The 25,181-nt window shown below is 42.1% G+C and overlaps 3 protein-coding genes across 4 annotated transcripts; all 3 read left to right on the top strand.

Moving 5' to 3' along the window:
- The first annotated feature begins 308 nt into the window (after positions 1-308).
- On the top strand, positions 309-3,373 carry rpain (RPA interacting protein). Of its 2 annotated transcripts, none has more exons than XM_080510940.1 (7): positions 309-485; positions 579-752; positions 830-902; positions 1,947-2,058; positions 2,231-2,294; positions 3,015-3,152; positions 3,246-3,373. In XM_080510940.1, the coding sequence occupies exons 1-7, from the start codon at positions 414-416 to the stop codon at positions 3,273-3,275; spliced, it is 663 nt and encodes a 220-aa protein (XP_080367066.1). In that variant the 5' UTR covers positions 309-413; the 3' UTR covers positions 3,276-3,373. The 2 variants fall into 2 exon arrangements, with proteins under 2 accessions (XP_080367066.1, XP_080367065.1); XM_080510939.1 differs by having other exon boundaries at positions 3,012-3,152.
- Positions 3,374-4,383: 1,010 nt separating this feature from the next.
- On the top strand, positions 4,384-12,061 carry LOC308141126 (26S proteasome non-ATPase regulatory subunit 11A). The gene is made up of 13 exons (XM_080511149.1): positions 4,384-4,488; positions 5,100-5,201; positions 6,822-7,018; positions 7,898-7,955; positions 8,209-8,403; positions 8,491-8,635; positions 8,713-8,773; positions 8,995-9,057; positions 9,153-9,278; positions 9,379-9,414; positions 9,495-9,546; positions 9,639-9,782; positions 10,992-12,061. Exons 1-12 carry the CDS (start codon positions 4,398-4,400, stop codon positions 9,779-9,781), a joined length of 1,269 nt encoding a protein of 422 aa, XP_080367275.1. The 5' UTR covers positions 4,384-4,397; the 3' UTR covers position 9,782; positions 10,992-12,061.
- Positions 12,062-13,036: 975 nt separating this feature from the next.
- Positions 13,037-21,576, top strand: LOC308141549 (homeobox protein Dlx3b-like). The gene is made up of 3 exons (XM_080511742.1): positions 13,037-13,872; positions 16,975-17,159; positions 21,080-21,576. Exons 1-3 carry the CDS (start codon positions 13,506-13,508, stop codon positions 21,536-21,538), a joined length of 1,011 nt encoding a protein of 336 aa, XP_080367868.1. The 5' UTR covers positions 13,037-13,505; the 3' UTR covers positions 21,539-21,576.
- The last annotated feature ends 3,605 nt before the right edge of the window (positions 21,577-25,181 follow it).

Raw genomic sequence — 25,181 nt, 5'->3', positions numbered from 1 at the left:
AATACTACTACTACTAATAATAATAATAGTAATAGTAATAATAATAATAATAATAATAATAATAATAATAATAATAATAATAATAATAATAATAATAATAATAATACTGTACTTTTCGAATTTCATTTAATGTTATGTAATTTTATTTATTTTATTTTATTTTATTTAAGGTTTTTTTTATTTTCAAGAATTTCCCTCTTGTATTAATAGAACTGTATTGTATTTATATTCGATTCAAGTCTATCCAAACTACATTTCCCATCATGCCCTTGGCGGAAGTCCACACTAACATCCGGGTCACGGGGTTATAAACGGGACTGTTTTGAGTGTTATGGCTGAAACTAATTTGGCTAGTTGATGTTCAACATCACTATGTTTTATTTACGTAAACTTTACACACCAGCAGCACTTTAATGGACGCTTTTGACAGGCACCGCTCACTTTATAAAGGAACCACACCACCATGGAAGGAAACATACCGGCAGGTGAGGAGTGAAACCAGACTAGCCCGTTAGCCTGGTGATTAGCAGGGAGCTACACTTGTAGGTTTTAGTTTGACTTTCTTTTCTCGCTCTCAGCGATGTGTAGACAGGCTGAAAAACAGCCGCTCCAGGCTGCTGGAGAGATACCGGCAGACCGGGGAGAGCCAGCAGCGGAGCATCGTCCAGGAGGTGATGGAAGAGGAGTGGAGCGCCCTGCAGTCCGCACACCGCGGACTGCCCTCTCTGTGGGGGGCGGACGGCCTGGCAGAGGTCGGTCTCTATCCGACAGATCCACTGTCCAACTCTGAGTTTACTTAACCAAACTCATCTTTTTCTCTTCTCGACAGATGAGCAGTGTCATGAAGGAGTACGATGAGCTGGCGGTTTTTGAAGAAATCCAACAGGAGCTCCTATCTCAAGGTAGTGGTGCCTTTATGTTTTTAGTAATCACAGTTGAAAGAATATCATATTGGCTCGTCACTTAAACTTCAATCTTGTAGGAGAAGTACATGGTAGACATACGTACATATTTATAACAAGCCTCCTGTACTCTCTCCAGAGGGAGGACAGCCCATTAACAAGTCAGAGTTCAAATATCAAGTTACAATGATTCATAGCAGAGAGTCAAGATGGAATTTACAACCAAACAACGATGGTTTGCTTAAAACCAAATGTAAACAATGTTTGTTCTCCCAGGCCGGATAAGGTGCTGTCGTCTCTCCGCCACCTTTATGCTTTGAGAGACTCATCCAGCTTTCCAGACATTTAAATTCAAATATTGGAGGAGGTGTTAAATGCGTTCCTTAATTTATGTGGAAGCATCTCATCAGTCACACCACCGTGAACACTGGCGTCACTGCCAGTCCATACAGTTTTTATTTTATTGATTAGTTCAAAAGGACTTTAGCGGCATTGGTAATCCTCAACACTTCCCGGTTTGAACCCCTTATTCGATTCCAGTAAGTGTAAAAATTTCCCTCACATTCTCCTGGTCCCACAGGATTTCAATTTAGAAAAAATATAACAAACAAATATCTAAACATGGCCACAGTTATACCCACAATTTGCCACAATAGCCCATTGTTGGATAATTTGCTGGGTTATTACACTGGCATAGGTATAACGTGCAAGCTCATTGGTAGCGTTCGACATGTATGAAGGAGTTTGACAACTGTCTTCTACGACACAGCAATTCACTGCAAATTCAACTGTAAACCTGATTGTTTTTTATGTCCAACGCTTTTCCCGCTGCTCTAAGACTGCATCCTTCAAAAATTATTTATCTCAATACAATAGATGTCTTGAAAGTCAGAGCAACTGACAAAACTGTCCCAATGATGTATGTTAGTTTTTTTTTTTTTATAATTCTTATTTATTTAAATTTTGAATAAGTATACAACAGAAACAATTATATTTACCATAAATTAATTGAAATGTTCTGTTTTTTTCTTCCCCGGGCTACAGAAATGTCAATAATCGAGGAGTATGAGAAGAACCTGCAGTTCGAGCAGCAGTACATTTCATCCGTCGTGGAGGAGATGGAAGAGATGCCGATTATTTGTCCCATATGTCACACGTGAGTTCTCGATCGACTGTTTTGAACTAAATGTGTAGGGACGTGTTCAATACTCGCAACTTTCCACAATTTATTTTTTTTATTATTTAGATTTTTCTGTGTTGATCATCATTAAGTCCATCTTGTGATCAGATGCGCTTCAATAAGCAACAGCTTGACTTTACTCTCGCAGGAACAACCTGACCATCACCAGCTTCTTCATCTCCTGTCCCTGCGGCCTCCACATCAACACAAAGGTTTGTCACACTTCATTCAGTAAGTAAAATAAATTGCTTGTTAGCATGTAAAAGATCTTGCTAAAGTTAAAGTTTGGTCTGTTATTGAGGCCCTTTGGGACAAAAAAGTATTTTTCAACTTTGTCTCTTCAGTCCAGTCTTTGTGCTTAACTGCTGGTGACACACACACAAAGGGGGGGGGGGGGGAGAAAACGTAACAATAGAATAATGCCTTTCAAAATAAATGATCAATTGTAAATATTTCTGATTTGATCTTGTGACAAATGAATATAATAGCTAAAAAAATGTACTTAAAAACAAAACAAAACAAATGCAACAAAGCAAAACAAACAGTAGAATAATCGTGAACAATAACTAATGTAAAAAATAAACATTTCACATAATTCTAACTATAATATATATGAACTTTCCATTACTGTAAATCCCACTGGCTGTTCTCAATGCAAAAGCATCCTCAAATTACCTCCCTCTTTTTTTTTTTTTTCTTTGTAAACTGCCCTGGATCACCTCTGAAGCTTCATTTTTCCACATTTTGTCAACACACATCGATCCCACTGAAACATAACAAATGTGTTTCTAAATGTCATTGACCCTGACTTGAAATGGCTGAAGGGAGTGGTAGTGATGTTTACTTTTACTTCAATTTATTTTCATAAAATAAATTGGGGGGGGGGCGGATGCACTTGCTGAAAGTGATGTGACGTGTCTGATCCGCAGCAGCAGAACTTCACCCCTGATGTCCTGCGGCAGCTTCTGGAGTCCCGCATGTCGGAACACACGGACAACTGTCTGCACAACCCGGTTTTCTTTGTGGCTGCCAACACGGAAAGCGCCTCCAACCTGATGATCAGCTGCGAGGTACGGCGTCGATGACGCTGGTCCAGTTTAACGATGTCTGAAGTCATTCCTCCCGATTGTCGTGAAAACCTCATGGCTTCTCCGTGTTTTCAGGTCTGTGACTTCCTCTCCATCGTCCTCTGACTACAGCCGTCGTGAGCCTCTTCGTTCACGAGATTTAATTTGTTTTTTTGTGCTCTGTATGTTTTGAGAAATAAATGTATATTTTTAATATCAAACACATGATCAAATGCTTCTTTGAGTCTATAATAAAGAGATGGACTGTTTGTGAATTGTTTTGTCCTCTAAAAATAAATTCTCAGACTTTTGAATCTGCACCACTCACATTTCTTGCCCAGTAATAAAGTTAGAATCTGAAATTTTGATGTAGATTTTGGCATTTATGTGTGAATTGGTGTATTTTTAATGTAGGTTTCAGAGTGTCGTTAAAGACGGCACTATGAAATCAAATCGCTGTATTTTCTACTCAAACTTGATTGCAGGCAGGCCAAGCTGAATACATCCGGGTACTTTTATGTAGATTAACACAGAATATCATATTTATTCAAATATATTTTAGAGACTTATTAGATTTTCTTGCACGGATTCAATTGATGATTTTTAAACACAGATATTCAATACACTTTTACTCCTTTGCATAATCAGTTGGTGGTTACTGGACACTTCAACGACAATGAGAACATGTCTGGATCTTAGTGTCATACATAAAAATGCTAGTTGCCCCGAGGAAAGTTTATTCTATTGTATTCTTCCAAAACCATCTGTGTTAAATTTACTTTGGCTTGTTTGTTTTTTCCCTGTTATTTTGATACTCGTAGCTTAAAACTTGAAATTGAAAGATGAAGTTATCATGGCCTCTGGTTTTCTCCGGTGGTGTTTGATGACATATTGTTTTTAATGATTATGTTTCTTTCATTACTGAAGAGCTTGAATTATAACAAATCCAACACGAAATCTTGGATTCATTCAGTTTACGTGAAATAAACATGAAATACAATATGTGCACCATTATTAATTGAATTATGAAAAAGTAACTTTTTGTTTGTAGGTTTTAAACATGTATTTGTTTGTTTGTATTTTACCATTATTTAATTGAAAGCAGTTTTATAAATTACCGGTATGTGAATTCGGAAGGCTGCAGCACCGAACGCCGGCTGCAGGGGGAGCCATGCCGGAGCCATGTGAACGACGCTGCCGGAAAAGGGGCGGGCAGAACGAGAGCGGAGGCAGCCAGGCAGAGGAACGATGGCAGCCGCGGCAGTGGCTGAGTTTCAGAGAGCACAGTCTCTTCTTGGAACAGACCGGAATGCCTCTATCGATATCTTACACTCAATAGGTAAATCCCACCGACTCGGCGCGGTACTTATATGCAGTATAACTTTACGTTCATAGCCAGCGGCTGCATGTTTTCCCTCCCGTTGTGGGGCAGGAAAGTTAGCCACCATTGCCGTTAGCCGCTAAGCTAAGCTAAGTTAGCCAGCCCGCCGCTCGCCGTGTCTTTCTCTTGGCGCTTTGCACAGTGAGTCAGCAGCAGCGGGCTAGCCGGCTAGCACCACACCGGCTCGAGCATCGGGCAGGCTAACGGCAGCTCGCCGGCACTTCATTCATTTGAACCCGGCTGACAGCTGGCTCGTTAAACGCTAGCGTGTTTAGCGACTATCTCTCGTCTTGTCCAATATGATGTCAGGCCGGGAAGCAAATCACTCGCTGATTCTCACACATTGTCTTTGGTATATCAGCCTGTGGAGTGTCGGGAATGTACCTGTACGATGCTTCATGAATCTGTCACTTTCATCGGTGGTTCAAAAGTGACAGCTCCGGTGTTTATTGAGGTTTTCATCCCGCCATCTACCCGAATAATGTAACTTGACTGAAGACTGTGATATTAGCGCTTGTGATTCATGTTGGTACGGATGAGGTTACATCATGCTTTCGTGTGTGATGTAGTGAAGCGGGACATCCAGGACAGCGATGAGGAGGCGGTGCGTGTTAAAGAGCAGAGCATCCTGGAGCTGGGCGGGCTGCTGGCTAAGACGGGACAGGCTGCAGGTAACCACAACACCATGACACTCACAAACACACACTTGAGCAAAAGCCCAGCAGTCAGAAACACGAGTAGGATTAGATTTAAAAAAAAATATATATATACTCATCATGTCTCACTTGGCAAGATTTCTGCTATAAGCAATCATTTCTTAAATTATTGATTACATGATTTCACAATCATTTCATACCTGAGGCGTTTTTCACTTGGACTGAATAGAAAGCGCTGCAAGGACCTTTTCGGGGGTCGAAGGTCTTGTTCAGGTCTTGTCCACTGTGGGAATCGAACCTGCAAACTCCCGATCCCACGTCTGCATTTCTAACCTTTCGGCCACCACTGTTCTTGTTTGCCACGTTGTCAAGAACAAGGTTTTTGATTTACGACCAACAAGATAAACTTTCATTGTTGATGATGAGCCATCGCGCTTCCTTCCCTCTCCGACCTGTGTGTTGGATCAGTGGCACCAAAATGAGGGTTTACTTCCCGTTTCTTATTTTGCAACAAACAGCTGTTTGTTTCTGGACATAATCTCATGCAGCCAAAATTCAATTCATTCAAACTTGTTTGAACAATAATATTTGACAGAAAACAACTGAAACTACGCTGTTTTAAAACGATGTAACTACCTATTTGTTATGCAAAGGTTGACTTTATTTTCCTCATCAACTGATTATTTCCATGAAACCCCGAGTTTCAGGAAGGCTGATTGTGAAGTTACAGCAGAAAGTTTGTGACTGACAGTTCAAGTTTGAGTCCCGTTAAATCTTTTGTCAGAATCTCTGATAAAACTTGTACCAATTCCAACATGCAGGTCACGATGCCTGAAGACATTTCAGCTTCAGGCATTTAATTTAGGGCTGCACAATATATTGTCAAATTATTGTTATTATTGTATCAGCATGGATGATAGAAGTATCACAAAATTCCAACTGAACTGCAAAAGATGTTTGAAATATTCTGCAGATTCTGTGAGGATTTAATAGTGTGATTGATTGCAGGTAATTCTGTGGCGAAAACTTTAACCACAGTTGCTTTTTTCAGTCGTTCCCACATAATATGTTGACAGCCAGATGTGCTCAGTTCTGTTTTAAAAAAAACTTATAGTACATAAAATCTAATTAATAGTTTTAATCATTATAAATAGGGAGATTTTCCTCCAAATGCCTCAAGAGGGAGCTCATGTACCACAGTTTGAGAAACAATCTGAGCCTCATTTCGGAGGAATGTGACTGTGAGTAAGAAACAAGCAGAGAGAAATCCTCTCCAGGTTGGTGAATAATTTGAAGTCAGAAACCTTCACAATAAAAGTGCTACAAAGTAAACATTGAAGAGCAGCTGGTGATGGTCGCACAAGAAGCTTTAGTGGCCTCTGATTAGATACTGTGTTCATTTTAGTGAGTGAAAGTGTTGCAACTTTTCCAGTCGTGACAATAAAATGAAAATGTAACCCGTGTTAAATGACCTGAACAAGCCCGCAAGGAGTTGTTTCAGAGTCAGAAGCAGTGAACCAATGAATTATGGAGTTGTATCACATGTAATTAGAACCGCTGGACATCTTGTGGTGGCAAAAATGTCAAAGTTTGTGGGTCACCTGACCTGCTCTGTGGTGGTTCTTCTCTCCTCAGAACTTGGGGGCTTGCTTAAGTATGTGCGGCCCTTCCTTAACTCCATCTCCAAGGCCAAGGCAGCCCGGCTGGTCCGCTCCCTGCTGGACCTCTTCCTGGACATGGAGGCGGCCACAGGTCAGGAGGTGGAGCTCTGCCTGGAGTGCATAGAGTGGGCCAAAGCTGAGAAGAGGACCTTCCTCAGACAGGCGCTCGAGGTGAGGCTTGCCGTTTCCACGCAGAGGACATTCGTCCTCAAGGTGTTTGTGGTTTTGAGCTCTTGGTTTACAGTTTGACAGTTTATCAGTGAAGATCAACGTGTGCAGATTGTGTATATCAGACAAAACCTTCTGACGATCACCCTTAATGACCCTGGATGTGCTGGAATGTTTGGTCACAACTACAAACAGATTTTGTGGCACACAGTCAGACTTTTCTCACTTTTACCTGCAGAAATACTGCTCGGATACATTGGGATTGTAGTACTTCCAGAGCACGGATTATTCTCAGTATGGAAGCTTAAATTTGGAGAGAAAAAGACACACTGCTGTTGGATTTGTTAAATGTGTTGCTCTAATTAACACCACGTTTTTAAAAGGTTACATTTTCTGTGGCTCCGACCATTGTCGTGTAAACACACTCAAAACACAACAAAAGTCTTTTGTTTTCACTTCATAACATTGTCTTGTAAACTGACCTCAGCCTATTACAGATAACAAACGCCCCTTGGTATTTGACTTCACTTTTATTTTGTTAAAAAAAACCAATGTGTAGTGCTTTCTATTCGCTGACAAAGTAAAACTCCACTTTGTTTAACTTAAAAAAACTAAACATTTTGTCGTCTGTGTTGTGAAGTGGATCTGAAACGTGCAGCGATATTTGTTGTGATTAAGATTTAAAACATGAGCTTTTCAGAAGCGAGACTGCGTCGACTCTGCGTTGCTCACAGCTTCATTTTCACATGACAGAAGACGATTCCGGATTAGATAATCTTCCGGGCAGCTTTATAACTGTCAGTCAGTCTCTTTGTTCCCCTTCCGACGACACATGCGACGTCGGTTTCTGAGCTGCACCGTCTCTCCTCTGTCTCTCCTCAGGCCCGACTCATCTCGCTGTATTTCGACACAAAGTGCTACCAGGAGGCGTTACAACTTGGTGAGTTTTGACTCGACCGTTTCGGTAGTTTCGCTTCTCCGAGGCCCGGTGGACGGGCAGCGCATGCCAGAGGCTGCGCTACGTCGCCTCGCCGGCCAATTTGCACAAAGTTGAGCCCAGCCAATAAGGAAAGCCTCTTTATTAAAACGCCAGCTCGTTTCCCCGCAAGCAACGCGCCCACCCCAGCGGGTGATTTTCAAGCTGCGGGACAAAAGCTCGGAGCCGCACCATGACACTCCCCCGTCTCCTCCAGGCTCCCAGTTGCTGCAGGAGCTGAAGAAGATGGACGACAAGGCTCTGCTGGTGGAGGTTCAGCTGCTGGAGAGCAAGACGTACCACGCGCTCAGCAACCTCCCCAAAGCCCGCGCCGCCCTCACCTCTGCAAGGACCACCGCCAACGCCATCTACTGCCCGCCCAAACTACAAGCAGCTTTAGACATGCAGTCAGGTATCACACACACACACACACACACACCTCAGCAAACTGTTGATTTTCACATCTAAACTGATCGTTATGTGTGGTTTTCTTTTTAAGGTATCATTCACGCGGCAGAGGAAAAAGACTGGAAGACGGCGTACTCTTACTTCTACGAGGCCTTTGAGGGCTACGACTCCATCGACAGCCCCCGAGCCATCACAGCTCTCAAATACATGCTGCTCTGCAAAATCATGCTCAATGCGTAAGTGTGCCGCCCGAGTGTGAGAGCCGCCGTGGCGAGCGCTGCTGCTAACCACGTGCGTGTCGTCCCGCTTTCAGACCCGAGGACGTCCAGGCGCTCATCAGCGGCAAGCTGGCCCTGCGGTATGCTGGCAGACAGGTACCCGTCCCCTGCTTGAAACCTCTTTCTCCCCCAGTTAGAAGCAGAAGAATCATTCAGCCTCAGTAGGCCTGTGAGGTGTTGGTACTCATTAAATATAAGGCTCCAAGGGGCCCCAAAACTGGCTTTATCTTTAAGAGAAACTGACGTGGATGAATGTTTTGGATGTGTTCTCGACCACATCTTGAATAGGGTTGGTGTTTTTGTTTCTCTCCTCGCAGACGGACTCGCTGAAGTGTGTGGCGCAAGCGAGTAAGAACCGGTCGCTGGCAGACTTCGAAAAGGTCGGTTTGTGGACTTGGCTTCACGTTTCTCACCCGAGACGCCGTATCTTGGCTTCTCACTCGTCCCCCCCCCCCCCGTTTTCCCCTCTTGAAAGGCGCTAACAGAGTACAAAGCCGAGCTGAGGGATGACCCCATCATCAGCACCCACCTGACCAAGTTGTACGACAACCTGCTGGAGCAGAACCTGATCCGGGTCATCGAGCCTTTCTCCAGAGTCCAGGTCAGAACCCCCCCCCCCCCTCAGACTCCCAGCAGGTCTCGCTTCACCTCCGCATCCCCACGTCTGACGTGCGTGTCCTGTCCCCCCTCTCTTTAAACAGATAGCACACATCTCGTCCCTCATCAAACTTCCCAAGGTAAGATCCGTTCGCTCTGCCCTCAGTTCCACCCGTTTCTCCGCGGCCACACTGAACTCTGATCCCCCGTCCTCTCGCAGGGAGAAGTGGAGAGGAAACTATCACAGATGATTCTGGATGAGAAGTTTCACGGTGAGCAGCTGCGTGTAGTTAACCATGTGGTTTTTCAATGAGGATTCTGACGCAGTCTGACAGTTTCTTATTAAACTATTTAAACCGGGCAGGTATTTTGGACCAAGGCGAAGGCGTGCTGATCGTCTTCGACGAGCCGGTGGTGGACAAGACGTACGAGGCGGCGTTAGAGACCATTCAGAACATGAGCAAAGTGGTGGACTCGCTCTACAACAAAGCTAAGAAGCTCACATAAGGTTTGTCCTTAATGTTGTCCACAATGATAAAACATAGGCTGCTTATTATGAACACGATTCTAACTTTGCACTTGATGGAAATCCTTCAAAAACTCACTTTCTAAGCAGCTTGAAAAGGAAACGTCAAATGTTAATTACAGCAGAAACAGCTCAAGTTAAAAACTGAGGCAGAACAGCGTTTCAAGTGAAATGCAAAGTTTTAGCATTTTTGTTTCAGAAGAGTTTTCATGTTTACACAGAAACAGCAGAACTCACTAGTGTTTTTCTGTTGGTCTACGAGGTGATGCTTTTTTGGGAAGAAAACCACACATACATGCGCAGAGAACAATACACTTTTAACATTAACAACATAGAGTACACCGACATTCGTATGGAAAGACGACGAGGTTGAATTATCGTGATCGAATAGAAGACGACTAAATCCCAGAAGAATCTGCCCTGGGAGCCTCGACACTCTGGGAGAAAATGTTGTTGTCCCATCTGTTGAGCATGTGCAGAAGAATGCATTACTGCAGCCTTTAAAAAGTTTCTTCCACGGAGACGGAGCCTGAGCCGTTTTCAAAAAGTAGCATTTTCAGTCGCAACAAGCAACACATGCAGTTTTCATTTGTTGAGAAAATCGCATTTTCATTTCTTTTCCAGGTTTACTGTTGTATGATGGTGTCTTGTTTTCAGGTGTAAATGTTTGTATAAATCATTGTTTATATATATTTAGTTGTTTTTTTTTACCTTTTATTATCTACATATTGTATTTAGTATTTATTATGTATACTTCTTTATATTGGTTCAATTATGTGCCTTTAAATAAGCAGGTTTTATCAACAACATATACAATTTGTCTTCATGACGTGTCCCTCTGAAGAGACAACGTTTGTCTTCAGAGACAGCCCTTGGATTTTAGAGTGTTTTACCGTGGTTAAAGTTGCTTAAAATGGATTAAATGGTATTTAGCTGCATTTTAAATTCCTGAGAAAGAACAACAAAAACAAGCAAAATGGCTGAAAGAAAAAAACACCTACAGAAGATAAAATACATAAACCGACTTTAAAAGTGCAACGGGAGACGCTTTTTATATAACGAGTAAAACTTTCTGTGACTTTAACATGTTTTATTTTTGGGGGGGGTGGGTGGGGGGGGTCTTGTGGGGATTCCCATGTCGGACCACCTGAACGAACACTGAATGTTCCTTTTACTTTATTCTCTCCTCAGAGTTTGGAGTGACCCGGACCGGTCGGACCCTGTCGGATCCCAGTCCCCCCCCCCCCCCCCCTCTACCCCCCACACCCCGGCCGGACCACTCACTTCAGCCCAGGAGGGGGGGGCGGCGGGGTGCAGGAGGGAGCGAGGAGACCACAGAAACCCACCCAGCAAGCAAAAGAACCAGCGGACCACCTGAAGACGGCCCAGCAGAACCAGACCCCCCCCCACCCACCCACCCACCCATCACACACCCCCATCCCCATCCCTCCAGCCGCCTCCTCTCACTTGTCTGTTCTTCCAATCTGATTGGTGGTTGATCAGACACAGAGTGCTCCACCCCGCCCCCTGTGGACAAACGAGGCACTGCGCCTTCCTGCTCCTCTCCACCTGCGGTTTCTTACTGTACATAATTCTTTTTTTTCTTTGTTTCTTCTTCTTCTTCTTCTTAATCTTCTTCTTCTTCTTCTCCCCTCGTCCGTCTTTTCCGCTGGCCATCAGGGAACCTTGTAAAGTACCAAAACACACCCAGTCCACTCTTAACTTATCGGGCCTAAAACTGAATGTTTGAATCTGGTGGGGGGGGGGAAAGAAAAAACAGCTTTCACTCAGAACGACTCCCCCCTCGTTATCCCCTCACCCCCCCTCCACCCCCACCCTCACCCACTCACAAGGCATTCTGGAATACGTGGACCATACAGGGAACTCCTCTGTCCACTCGGGACCATTCCACCAGTAAAAGAGGGACATACCATTCCCCCCCCCCCCCCCACCCTTTCCTCCCCCTGCACAAGCACCTCCCATTTGTATATAACATTGCCAAGCGCCTCGGTTCAATTCAAGGCCTGATGTATTCACACTTTACCCTTTTTTATGTGTAAGAACAGTAAACCTGCCACCGAGAGCTCGGCCGGTCTCACACACACACACATACACACAACAATGAGTCGATTGGGCAGGTTTTGCTGGAGAAAATCAAACTGTACATTTCTGGGAACTTAATTTTGCAAGGACTTGAGGGTTTACCATATATGACATAGAGAAAGACAAATGCTAATAAAAAAAAAAAATGAAACCTGAAAGTTGTGTGATTCAAAATATTCTTGATTGTTTGTCGTCACGCACTTCACATCTGATGAGGTCGACGATGATCCAAACACGTTGACTTTGCTAAACTCGTAGCAGTGAAGAGATGGTGAGAAACACAAGCTCAAAGATGTGGATGGTGTTTTAACCAGGATAGTAAAAGATAAGATGACATTGTTTGAAAATGGCTAAATGACGGTAAGTTTGGTTAAATTAAAGTTTGTTTTATGAATACTAAAAATACTACTTAATGAGGTGTACGTAGTCTAAAGCACAGCGAAGAACACATTTGTATATATGGTTGAAACTGAAGAGGTTAAACTTTGGATAATCTAGTGAAATGTACTAATTAGGTGATGAGTGAATGGGCTTTAGAAATAGCGTATATATAACTAGTAAACACATGGTTAAAACCCACTAAGCATTCGGTGTGCATAGACCTTGAATAAAAAAATTAAGTGTGCTTGTAATAAATGTGAAAAAGAAACTATCTACAATACAACAGATATAGCTTTTAAGTTTTACAAGTGCTTGTTGGAGGTAATGACACATTTTGAGCTAAACTTTTATTTAGACCAAATAAAAACAGCTGTACACAGTCGATGTTAAAATGTTTTTATATTTGGTGGCTTTTAAGCAGAAACTAAGATAAGATGCTATTAATATGTTTGAGCCATTTAATAGTCACGTTAAAGCCTAAATTGCCTGATTATTCACCAATACTTCTCTGGAAATGTTCTCGATTTTGGAAGTGTTTTACCTTGAAGTGAAACAGTGACACCTAGTGGTGAGAGCAGGTTATAACAGGATGAAACTTTTTCGGTTGGATGAAAAGTTTGTAAAATACTGTGTAAAAAATTAAATAGCAACAATCGATGTGTAAATATCTTGTATTGTCGTTCAGGTGGGGGGGGGGGGGGTTGTTACACTGGAAAGGACTGTGGCTATATTTCTCTCTCCTGTGAGGTTCATCGAAAGGGGTTTATTAACTCTAGATACTAGAAACAGTTCTACAGCCGCCCCCTGTACCTTTGTATTTGAATGAATCTCCGTTTTTACAGACGCACTTTCCACAAACTTTGCTCTCATGCGCTGGGACTCTTGTGCGCAAAGTTCTCTTTCGGGGCACTTCTCACCAAAGTGTTTGTGCGCTGCGGCGCAGGCCCGAGGAGAGGCTTACCGGAGGTTTCTGTGGGGAGAAGAAGGGAGCCAGACAGGCGGCAGCCGGCTCTGTCTCGGCCTCGGGGCAGAGGCAGCGCGAGCCAATGAGAAGGAGACATCCACTCCTCTGCGTCCTGCCCGGCTCGGCTCAGCTCGGCGCGCCCTGTAATTAGGAGCTCTGGTTGGGTTGGGCGCCGCCACCGTGGACAGCCTGACTGCTGCGTCAGGGGAAGAAAAACGGTGAGAGCGCACAGACTCTGGTTGCAATCCGGCTGGAAGATGAACGATCAATCCTCACCTGCCTTCGAGGACAAGAAACCGAGCCTACCCGTGGCTGGGAGCTCCATCTCGGCCACTAAGAACTCCCCGACCCTGCCGGAGTCCTCCTCAACCGACATGGGTTTCTACAGCGCACAGGATTTCTACTCCGGGCAGCAGCAGCACCAGCACCAGCAGCAGCAGCACCAGCAGCAGCAGTACGCGGCGCAGCACATGAACCCGTACGCGTACCACCACTACAACCTGAACGGGATGGCTCCCGGTGGAGGCTACCCCGTCGGCAAAGCGGAGTACCCGTACCCGCACGCCGCGTACCGGGAGCACGGCGCGTTCAGCAGGGAGGTCCAGTCCGCGCTGCAAGAGTCCGGTGAGTTATAAGTCACGCGTAAAAGTTACAATCCGAGGCGAAATATAAAGGAAATCTTCATATTAGGGTCGGTAAAAGAAGAAAACGAACATGAAAACGTAACAAAAGTTGCAACAATTACGCACACATGACCGCCTCCTCAACGAATCGCTGCGTAAGATCCTCCAGAGCCGCACTGACCACCTGAGGCCAGCTCACGTCTGGCTCTGCTAACCCCATAATTGCGCACGACTTTTACGCACGCACGCAGTTTTAGCTGATTTTCCACATTTGACCCAAACTTTACATGCGTCACATTTCACTCGCATTCTGAAGGCATTTTAACCCTTTTTACGGCATTCATGGAAAATGCACAGGCCCAGATCTCCATATTTCACGGTAGGACTTCAAAGTCGTCTTGACGATACACAGCCAGTTTATCGCGATCTGAACATGCGCAATGGACTTTCAATCCCAAGGTTATGAATCTGAAAGAGAAATGGGATTATCAATGAGAAATTATCTCATTGATAGATTTAAATTGATTTACAGAGGAAGTGTGCCATTATGTGTAAATACACAAAGGTAGAAATACATTAAAAAAATAATACATAACTCTTTTCTCACAAATCATGCCGTCATTGGCATCAATGTGGCATGATTAAATATCACGAGTCTGTGTGAACTGCAATAGAGAATGTTTCCATTCCATGTGAGTTCAGGCTGTTAAAAATCAAATCAATGTGTTTAGAGGTGTGATTAATTTCGATTGATTCACAATTTTTTTTATGATAGACAACTTCTATCAACTAGCAGTGAAAAAGATCTGGTATTCAGAAGAACACAAACACACAGACACATTAACATCATCGGCAAAAGCGTTTATCACAAATCGTATCATTATGGCAAAACAAAACAAAATTATTGTATATCAGATTTCTATACATATTTCTATAAAAAAAAATATTTACACCGGAAGTGTATGATGTTTTCAATTAAGATGTGTAAATCACCTGGAATACATGGGAATAAACGGAGAAATGAGGCAAAACAGGCAGAAAATTTAGCACTTTAGCCAGGTCTTATAAGTGATTTTAATAAATTAAGAGGAGAAATGCTGAGGTTATCGAACCATAAAATATGAGGTGATTATTTCTCAATCATACATTAGGTTGATTATAATATGAAAAAAGGGGAGATTAGTTCATAATTACAGGTTTATTACAAACATTTGCCTGTGTAAAACTGTTTTTTATCCACATAACTCTCTTTTTCTTCTTTTTTTTAATTCCAATTGCAGCAAATTCTCTGGGGGGGGGGGGGGGGGGGGGGGAATTGGAGGATCATTTCTCTTCGTGTGATGTGAAGAATGTTTACGTCCCACTGAGTGCGAACGAGCAGGTTTTCTCAGATTCATTTCACATTTGATTCTGAAGAAGAGGTGCCGATTGGCCTCAGGGCCTTTTGGGTAGAGGCCAGGGACAAGTTCTTCTTTCGATTTTCTCACATTGTTCTTGTTTGAAATGACGACTAATTTACAAGTGGCTGGTTTAACTCTGCGGCAGGTAAACTAAACAGTCGGCGCAGAACAAATAATCTGTGACGGTGTTATATTGAAACACACACGCACACACACACGCACACACACTGTACCAGGCCGAATGCCCTCCAAACTCCAGATGGAGAAACGTAGATCATATGCTTTGTTTCTCGTGGCTCGTGTTGAACTCGGAGGGGAACTAACCCGATAGACTGGTGTCTGTTTTTGACATTCCAGTTGGGAGGAGACTCCTGGAAATGACCCCGGGGGACTTTGGCCCTCAGCCACGCACCTCAGGTGTCACGACATGTCAGTCAGCCTCTGACCTTTTGAATCATCCAGCAAACACGCGTCTTTATCACGCACATGGCCGCAGACACGCCCACTTCCAACAAACACACAGCACTATATCTATATCTATATCTATATCTATATATCTATATCTATATCTATATCTATATATCTCAAAACAAACAATATTATTGATATTATTGTAAGTAAGTAATTCCACACTCCTGATTGATAAAAATTAAATAACGTTAATCTCCAACCGCTTACATATAATTATTGGAATTCCAATTCCATATCTGTAAATAGGAAGATATATATTTCTACTTACATACATATGATTGGAATTCCAATCTGGACCAGCCGGATTCTGGATCGGCCAGATACACACTTGCACGCATGAACAGACACATCAGTGAGTATCTTCAGATTGTGCAAGTGATGAAAACATGTGAGTTAAATATTATTAAATATTACCATTAAATTAACTACAAATTCTGCAATTCAAATTTTTGGCACTTTCAAGATGTTGCCATATAAATAAATTCTTCTTTTCAATCCAATAGAAAAGAAATGTCTATAGAATAAATATTAAAATGTGTGCGTGTGTGTAGATGAAATATATTGAATTTATTTGTATATTATAATTCGTTAGCTAGTTAGTTAAATAGACAGTTGCATTATTTGCAATTAAAGCCTATTGATCCATGAATTTGATCGATTGTGTGTCTGTGAGGCAAGGCTTGTTGTGCCGCTCGCTGCACTGTGGCCTCAGTTTGTACACTGCATGTTCTTCTTGAAACAACCAGGATTTGAACCCTCCACCCTCAGAGGTCAAAGGTCAAGACTCAACCCGATGCAATAACCCACCAGTTTTTCCAAACTTTGTACGATTGAGAATTGAGCGCTAAAGCGTGTGGGGAGGACAGGCGTCCGTCACACGTAAACAAATACGTTGGGGTTGGTTTTTTTTTATAGTTGAAGGAGGAGAAAAGGAAGAAATCGGATACAAGAATAGCAGCGTGAATTGTGTACAAGAGGACCTTCGGGCTACATGAAAAGCACCTATAAATCTCTGTCTTCCTCCCCAGCTGTGGGACACACTGAGACCAAAATTATAAGTTCAGAACGCTGTAGGAATTTCTTTGAAATTTCAGGGCTGCAGTGGCTATTTTGGTCCGGCCTCGGCCCCGAGTCAGATCATTGTTTGTGGAAGTGTCAGAAAGTCTCACACAGCTTTTTCTTTCTTCTCTTTCCTTTCCTTTTCTGTTTTTTTTTGCTCTCCCCCTCCTCAGTGAAAGAGGAACCAGACGTGGAGGTTCGAATAGTCAACGGGAAGCCCAAGAAGGTGCGCAAACCGCGGACCATCTACTCCAGCTACCAGCTGGCGGTGCTCCAGAGGAGGTTCCAGTCGGCCCAGTACCTGGCGCTGCCGGAGCGCGCCGAGCTGGCGGCGCAGCTGGGCCTCACGCAGACGCAGGTGAGCCCGCGGGGACGCTTTTCTGCACGAATCCGAACTCGGGCGGGCAGTTTGAAGGAGTTGAAGGCGAGATGGAAGTGTCAAGTGAGGCCATGCCAGCGGCTCAACTGTGAGAGTTCAGGGATTGAACTGGTCTGGCCTCCAGGTGAGCGAGGGTTAGCGCAAGTAGCTCACGCTTCATCCAGGAAGACATCGCATTAAGTTACTTGTGCATCTCTGCGTTGACTTCCAAGCCACTGGTTCAGCTCCAGGGGAAGTGAGCGGTTACTTTTCCCAGCAGGACTGTTTTTTGACCAAATTAAAATGTAAAAATGGATTTTAAACAGTAATTTTCATCATCAAATTTGATGTAAACGTCATAAAGAATAATTAAATGACACAGAATGCTTTAAAAACCATCAGTGTAACAACAGTGACAGGACTCGGCAGGTAACATGAGAGAAATTAACAATCCTCTTCAGTGCAATTGAAGCATCGATAAACTGTATATAGAAAAAATGCCCGAAAGTCAACATTTCACACAAAAAGTACAGCAATGTGCCTGTTAAGTCATATTTAATATACTATTTTAGTGAATATATTATTTCGTGGAAAAGTGGTGCTGAATAATGTCAATGGTTAAGAAGAAATACATCCCATTTAGAGCACTTTAAAACTAGGAATGGGGTGATTTCGGTCAGTTTTAGGCTACATTTCAAGAAATGTCATTGTGTGATTGGATGCAAGGGTTTTATATTGAATATAAAGTCTTGAAGTACGGGAACATCCATATAATCTGCTGAAGTGTAAAGTTACTGTAGAAAATCAACGCTGCAGAGTAAAACTTTGTTTTTAAATTATTTCCATCTAATGTTGACAATAGAAATTTGACACAAATGTATGCATTGTTAGAAACGTTTAAAAACCAATTTTGGAAAAGTGTTTGTAATTATAAGTATATTTCTGGACAGAAAGAATTTAAATAATGCTAAGTTTGTTTTTTTTTTGTTTTGTTTTTTAAAGATTAATTCACATTCAGGATGTGATTGTCTATTCGATAGGTCCAAAACAAAACAACTGACTTAATGTCATTTCACATCCATCCTTGTTGGAAAACCATTAAGTTCCATGTGGAGTTGAGTTTCTGTCCATCTGATGGATGTAAATCTCCCCCTTTAGCTCTGCTTGGTTTAACTTGTGTAAAATATGCGGCACCTCGGGGATTTGTAAAAGAGAAAATAAAGGAAAACAGTGAAGAAATAAAATGACACCTCCTTGGACAGTTTTTAAAATGAAAAAGAGCTGAACTTATTCAGTTGAAGCTGCTTAGATTTATATTTTTATCTTTAAAACATTCAGATTTTCAGGTGGGCTTCTACTTTACAGTTTTTTCTGGCTCTTGACCTTAATTTTTGAATTATTATCCAACATGAAGCAAAAAAACTAGAAACATTACTACAAAAACTGAACATTTTGAAGTTGTTTGGATTATTTATATCTTTAAAAAGGTTAAGATTTGTTTGCAAGCTTCAATTTTTTTTACTGTCTAAGCTGAGCTAATCTGAGTTAACAGGACTCCAGATTTAATTACACTTGTTGTCTTAATAAAAAAATTTAAATAAAAAAAACTACAAAAAAGCCATTTTAAATCGGGTCTGATTATTTCGAAAAGGTTCAAATGTTTACGTATCCCTGCAATTTTCAATCTCTGTACTTAGCTATGCTATGCTAACTGGGATCCCACTGTAATTAGAGTTATGTTCCGAAAAAAAAAAGTAATTTGAAGCTGTTTAGATTATTATTGTCATCTTCACAAGGTGCAGATGTTTTTGTGCTCAGCTAAGCTCAGCTGTGCAAAGCTAAGCTACGCTCGGCTAACTAGTTGTTGGCTGTTACTCAAGAGCTGTTGTCAACAAACAAGCCGTGTTTTTCCGTGAAACGACTCTCATTTCTCGATAAACTTGGATTGAGGTGTTGCCAGTTATCCAAGATTTATTATTGACGTGTACTCATATCTTTAACAGAGAAGAATGTGGTTCTGCTACGTCTATTCTAAAACGCCACAGGCCTTGCATCTCTTATTGAGTGAGTGCTTCGCTTTAAAGCGTCACTGTTACGACACAAACACATTTTTCTTGCATCAAGGTGCCGTTTTCAACTGAAACTCGGGGTGGGTGGTTTGGTGTTGGGGTCTCCAGGCATGAGGGGCAATCTAGAAGCTGTAGTTATTGGTTTTAGGCAGATTTTTACTTTTAGATCCTGCTTCTTAATAGGAATATATTTCCTTTTCTCATTTCACTTTGGAAGTGAAAAATTAGATACAATTAGATCATATAATTAAGAGCACCTGTGTGGATTCTGCACAGATAATTCCTCAGCATCTTGTAAAGGGAAATCCCCCGCTCTGCGATGAATTCAGGCAAAATTAGATGGTGGACTTAGCAATGGCCATTATACACATAATTTAGACGGCATTGAGCAACATGTCCGCAATTGTTTTGGCCGTCTTTTCCAAAAATTGATAGTCCAAATGACGACTGGACGGCTAAAACCATGCTACAGTTGGACTTTGCAGTTTCATATTAGTACAGGATTGTGACTAATACTTTTAATTCATGAAGTCGATACAAAAACTAAAAAAAAAAAAAAAACGCTCAGACGAAAGTCAAGTGTTCAGGCAAAGGGTATTTCTGTTAATGTCTTTACCTTCCATAAATCTTTTCAGTCTGGACGAGATCCCAGCGTCTCAGGGTAAATGATGTCCAATCTGCAAAGTGGAAACAGTTTGCATTTTCGTTTCAGAAAAGTTTGCGTTTAGAAAAAACGAATACACGAAAACAACAGAAACACAGTGGCATGCTAAGTGCTGTTGGTTGTTTTTGTAGTGAACACACATGCGCACAGAGAACATTACGGTTTAAACGTCAAACAAAGGCGAGCGCACGGACATCCGTATGGACGGTGTGAAACAAAATGGATTGTTATTATAAAACTACCAAGTCCCAGGCAATTATAGACGGAGAGTCATGACACTCCAGAAAAACCATTTACTTCAGGCGTGGTGTGCATGTGGAATAGCAGCATTTCAGAAAAGTTGGGTTTTCCCCTGTTTACATGGAAATGGAGTCGGAGCGTTTTCAAAAGTCCCACCTTGGGGGCAGTTTTCCAATGTTGTGTTTTCAGTACCTCTGAGCACCGTTGTTGTGTAAATGGACACCTAAACGTTGAACCTTTTCACTTGAAAACCTCAGTTGATATCCAAACATTTGAGTAAAATGTGATTATTGATGTGTTTATTGCTCCAGTGAAGTGATGAGACACCAGGGTTGGGTGCTACCTGGTTTTTGTTTTTAGAGATGAAGGAACTGACAGATGCTGACTAGCAAGTGGGCGGACAGTTAATCGTCAAGCCAACATTTTTACTTTTCACCCATTGCATTAATTGTGCACTCTCGGTGTGTCTTAACTCATACTTCAGGATGAGGTATTTGGGAAAAAAAAGAAAAAAAACCCTTGTAAAACCAGTTGATCATTGAAAATTAGTCCCTCAAGAAAGCTTTTTCTTTTGCAAGGTTTTTCTGAGTGAAACTGAAGAAGACGTCTCCACATCTGGCCCTCCACGACTTTTATTTGAAGACTCTAGGGTACTTTTTGTGACTGTGAAACTGAGCATCTCCTAATAGAAGTCCCCGAGTGCAATGAAAAACCCGTGTGTCATTGTTTGTGAAGCAATTTTGGAATCTTAGCGTACCACAAACTTGGAATTCCCACCTCAACGTGGGGATGAGCTTGATATTTTGTCTCTGTAATTCAATGAAATAACTTAGCTCTGAGTTCTGTGGGAAGCTGAAACACACTGCAGGCTAACGAACATGTCCGATTCTTGAATTTAACTCAAATTTGAGAAATGACTCATCGACATTTCGCTCCCTTCTTTCCAGGTCAAGATCTGGTTCCAGAACCGCCGCTCCAAGTTTAAGAAGCTCTACAAGAACGGAGAGTTTCCACTGGGGGAAATGTCTCTGGAACAGAGCCCGGAAGCCAGCGATTCCATGGCCTGCAACTCTCCTCCGTCCCCGGCCGTGTGGGAAAACAACAACAGCAGCAGGAACGGCAACGGCGGAGGGAGCAGCAGCACGAACTGCGGCGGCGGTGGCGGCGGCGGCGGTGGCACGAACAGCGGCGCCATCAAGAACAACGCAATGCTGGAGCCCACCAGCAGGGGGCAGGGTCCCTACCAACCCCCGGTCGACTCCTCCTCTGCTTACATCGGGGAGTACGCCCACCAGAACTGGTACCAGCAACATGCCGCACATTTAGGCCTGCAGCAGTCGGGTCAGACGCATCATGCGGCGCCGGCGGCGCCGTCGAGCGCGCAGAGCATGGGAGCCGTCTACTGAAGCTAGAAGATTGACTCATGTATGTTTCGACTGGAGCCTGAAGCACACGGGGCGGGGGGAGGTGGGGGAGGTGGGGTCGTCGCTGGTATTCTCTTTCACACAGGGGGAGGGCGATCCGAGGCGCCGTCTGACGGTGATTTGTGGACTGGCGTTTTGTGAAAGAGGTTTAAAATCTGGATTGAAAAGAAGTGTCGGTTTGAGTTTCCCCTCACTGTCCTCGACTTTACGAACTCACAGCCTCGCGATGATCGGGTCAACGTACTGACATCTTTATTTGAAATCACTGTTAACGGATGATGTTTTGTATATTTGATATTTGATATATGACCATATTTATGCTACAGTCTTTTCCTTGATGTTTATGTCTCTTAAAGTGGCCTTAAATTGTTTTTGTTTTTTTTCAATCTTTTTTTTTTATTATTAATGATAAAACCAAAAACTACTGAAAACTTGTAAATCGCGAACAAACAACCCGTCACTTGTGACCCTTTAGCCATTTTCTCAAAAATAATAAACTCTTTGTTTCACAGGTAAAAGAAGGATTATGGTCATTTTAAGGACATTTTATCCAGGTGTCTATTGGAATTACTTCAAATTAATGTACGACTGACTTTACTTCAAAGAAAGAAATATCAAACATTAGTATGTTGCTTAAAATGACAGACACAAACTTGTTGTTTTCAGTAAGTTAGCTGTCATAATTCTCTTCGAGAGATGTGCTCGGTCAAAATGTGACTCGGGTAGAAAGGATGCCATTTTTTGACAATAATCAATGATCAATTAAAGCCTTTAAAAGGTTATTTTACAACCTACAATCCCATAATCACTGAGCTCAAGCAGGTTTCTCTTCCAGGAGAAGATCTATTGTCCATACGTACAATAATTATCGTATTTGTATCTGATGATGTGATTAAGCCTTTTCTGTTTTGACATCCTAAATCCCTTAATACCAGTGGGATGCTATTAAACACTCGGGGCCTGATCTACTGGAGGTTTGCATGTTCAAGCTTGACATTGCACACATGTGGAAGCTGTGAACGCGACGCACTGAAGTGATCATTTGCTTTCACAAATGTGGAATATCTGGCGTGTTGATCCAGTTTGTGCAAGTTTATGCTAATGGCTTCATTTATAACTTTGTCATTTACAACGTCTTTAGAACGCTTGCATGGTTTAAGATTGTGTTAGTTTTTAAAACACACATCAGCGCAGCTTTGTTCTTATTGAGAAAGATTTTTATTTGCAGACTTTAATATAAGATTCTTTTTTTAAGTCGTACAATCAGGTCCATATTGAGTTTTTTTTTTTTTTATTGTTCTGTAATGTTCCGGTATGTTCGACACACAGCCGCTCCGTCATGTCACATTTCTTTTTGTGTGGTTAATCCAACCATTGTTTCACTCCATGGTGTTTATCGATCAAGCAAACCAAAAGTACAATCTATTACTTTACCTCACTTTAATCAGGATCTTGGTAAATCAGAATGACTATATTTGCCTATTGCGCAATAGCAGGCTTCTTAATTTGAATATAGTATATATTGATTTCCTTCAAAATGCAATAATTCTGACTGTCTGCTACAATAATCCTCCATTTCTCACCCTGTAACACTTGTACTTGGCGGTTAATGTTTAGCTTCGGTGCAATGGACCACAAAGTTGAGAAGGGTTAACTCTTAAAAGTATGCTGTGATGCCAACATCACAAATTTGAGCACATTGTGACATTAATATAATTATTCACTCTGGCCCCACTTCAAATTTCTACTTTTCGCTCCCCAAAATATCGTTTAAAGCATCCTCTGGCTTTCTTACCATGGTTAATTGAACATCTTAAATCACATACAAATGGTTTCTGTCAGCATGAAGCTTAAATTATTTAACAAAATAAGTTTTATTTATATATATATATATATATCACACACTGGACGATGCTGGACACCCAAATTTCCCCAATTGGGGATGAAAAAAGTACTTACTACTACTACTACTATAACAACACCTCTCCTCATATTGTGTTCGGAAATTCCATTGTTTCCAACGTAAATGCAGAGGTATTGACAGCAGTTCTGGCCTCCATCTAATTAATGTTCATGCATGCCGATGAACACGGAGAGCAACTTCCCTGAACAACAACAGACGTATCGTGCCAAAGAGTACCTGTTGGTGGTACAAATGCAAACGTCATACGCAAACCAGGAAACATTTTCATTCTGGGTTGAAGAAGTTCCGCTTGAAGAAGTTCCTTGTACTACATCGAAACACCGAAACTGCTAAAGATTCATGTGCTATGTGGATGACTCAATGCTTCTGACAAACCACCTGATCAGGTCGGCCATCGATGCAGCAGTGACCCAACGGCTCACGTCGGCATGGGAAAATGTCGCCGTGACCTGATTTGACATTTGGCCACATTCCGGTTATATAAGTCCATTTTTCGGTCCGTGTGGGTGAACAATAGAGGATAATGAGGTAGCCAGGGCTGATACTGAAAGGCGTATTTTCCAATGAACTTGGCGTGATTCATAACCTGCTGACTGACGTTTCTCATCAAGTGACAGTTTTGTGGGTTTTTTTTTTCCTCCATAATAATTAAATGATAATTGGACATGAAGATTAAAATCTCGTCCTGTTCTAGTTGTTTAAAAAAAAAAAAAAAAAAAAAAAAAAAAAATGTGTCTTGTGTTCCTCGTTTTTTTGTTCTTTTTCTAGTTTTATGAGTAAAGCTTTGCACTTTATCAGCAAGTTTGACAGTTAAGGCATGATTGTATACTTGTAGATGTACAGTCATGCAGTTGACATCTGACGTGTCCTGTTGGCATCCGCGACATGTTTGGCTCATCCAACTTCAGAATAGAGGACAATTAAACAGTGATGGATGGAAAGAGGCCAGTCCATTTTATTGTGGATAAGATTCTCATGCGATAATCACAGATCGCTTGGTTTTTTGTTGTTTTGGATGTTGTTTACGACCTCCATATGTCAACCACCCAGACAGTTTGGTTTTTAGAGTGTGGCGTCACAATAAAGATAGAGTAGATCAAGTATCCCCAAGAGGTTTGAATGACTTAAAGGGATTTTAGCTTGAAAAATGAGGCACAGCAGAAGCCAAATATGAGTGAAACTGTAAAAATGCCAATAAATGCTCTGCAGTAGAGTTAATATCTTTGCATTATCCCGATCTGGCTCTTCAAATCAGGATTTCTCTTCAAATTGAAATGGCGACATGACCTAAACGCACCCATTCCCTCAGTATTGACATGTTACAACTGTTTTCATGCTTTAAGGCCAAACAGGCCAACAGTAACGAGAAGCAAACCGATTTCCCTGTGTCACAGACACTTTACTGTCCTCGAAAAATATTTTCTGTGGTCAAAAGTAAAAGCGATTCGGTGCTTAAAAAAAAAAGAAATGTGTACATATTGTATTTCTTGTGCTGTACTCAGGTTCTTTATTTATAGTGTCAATTGTAGATATGACGTAGCGCCATAGTTTGTGCAGTTTTGTCTCCTGAGAAGGACAAAATAAACCCTGTTGTGTGTATTCCGATCGTCTGCGATTGCGTAGTTTTTTTTTTTCGTGAACGCCACACAACAAACACGAGGGCGTCTCGCTGACGGTGCTGTCCTGGTGCGCCTGTCACGA

The sequence above is a fragment of the Blennius ocellaris genome (assembly GCF_963422515.1).
Source record: "Blennius ocellaris genome assembly, chromosome: 16".
Taxonomy (NCBI): domain Eukaryota; kingdom Metazoa; phylum Chordata; class Actinopteri; order Blenniiformes; family Blenniidae; genus Blennius; species Blennius ocellaris.
The sequence above is the reverse complement of the archived record's forward strand: the minus strand, read 5'-3'. Positions and strand labels throughout refer to the sequence as shown.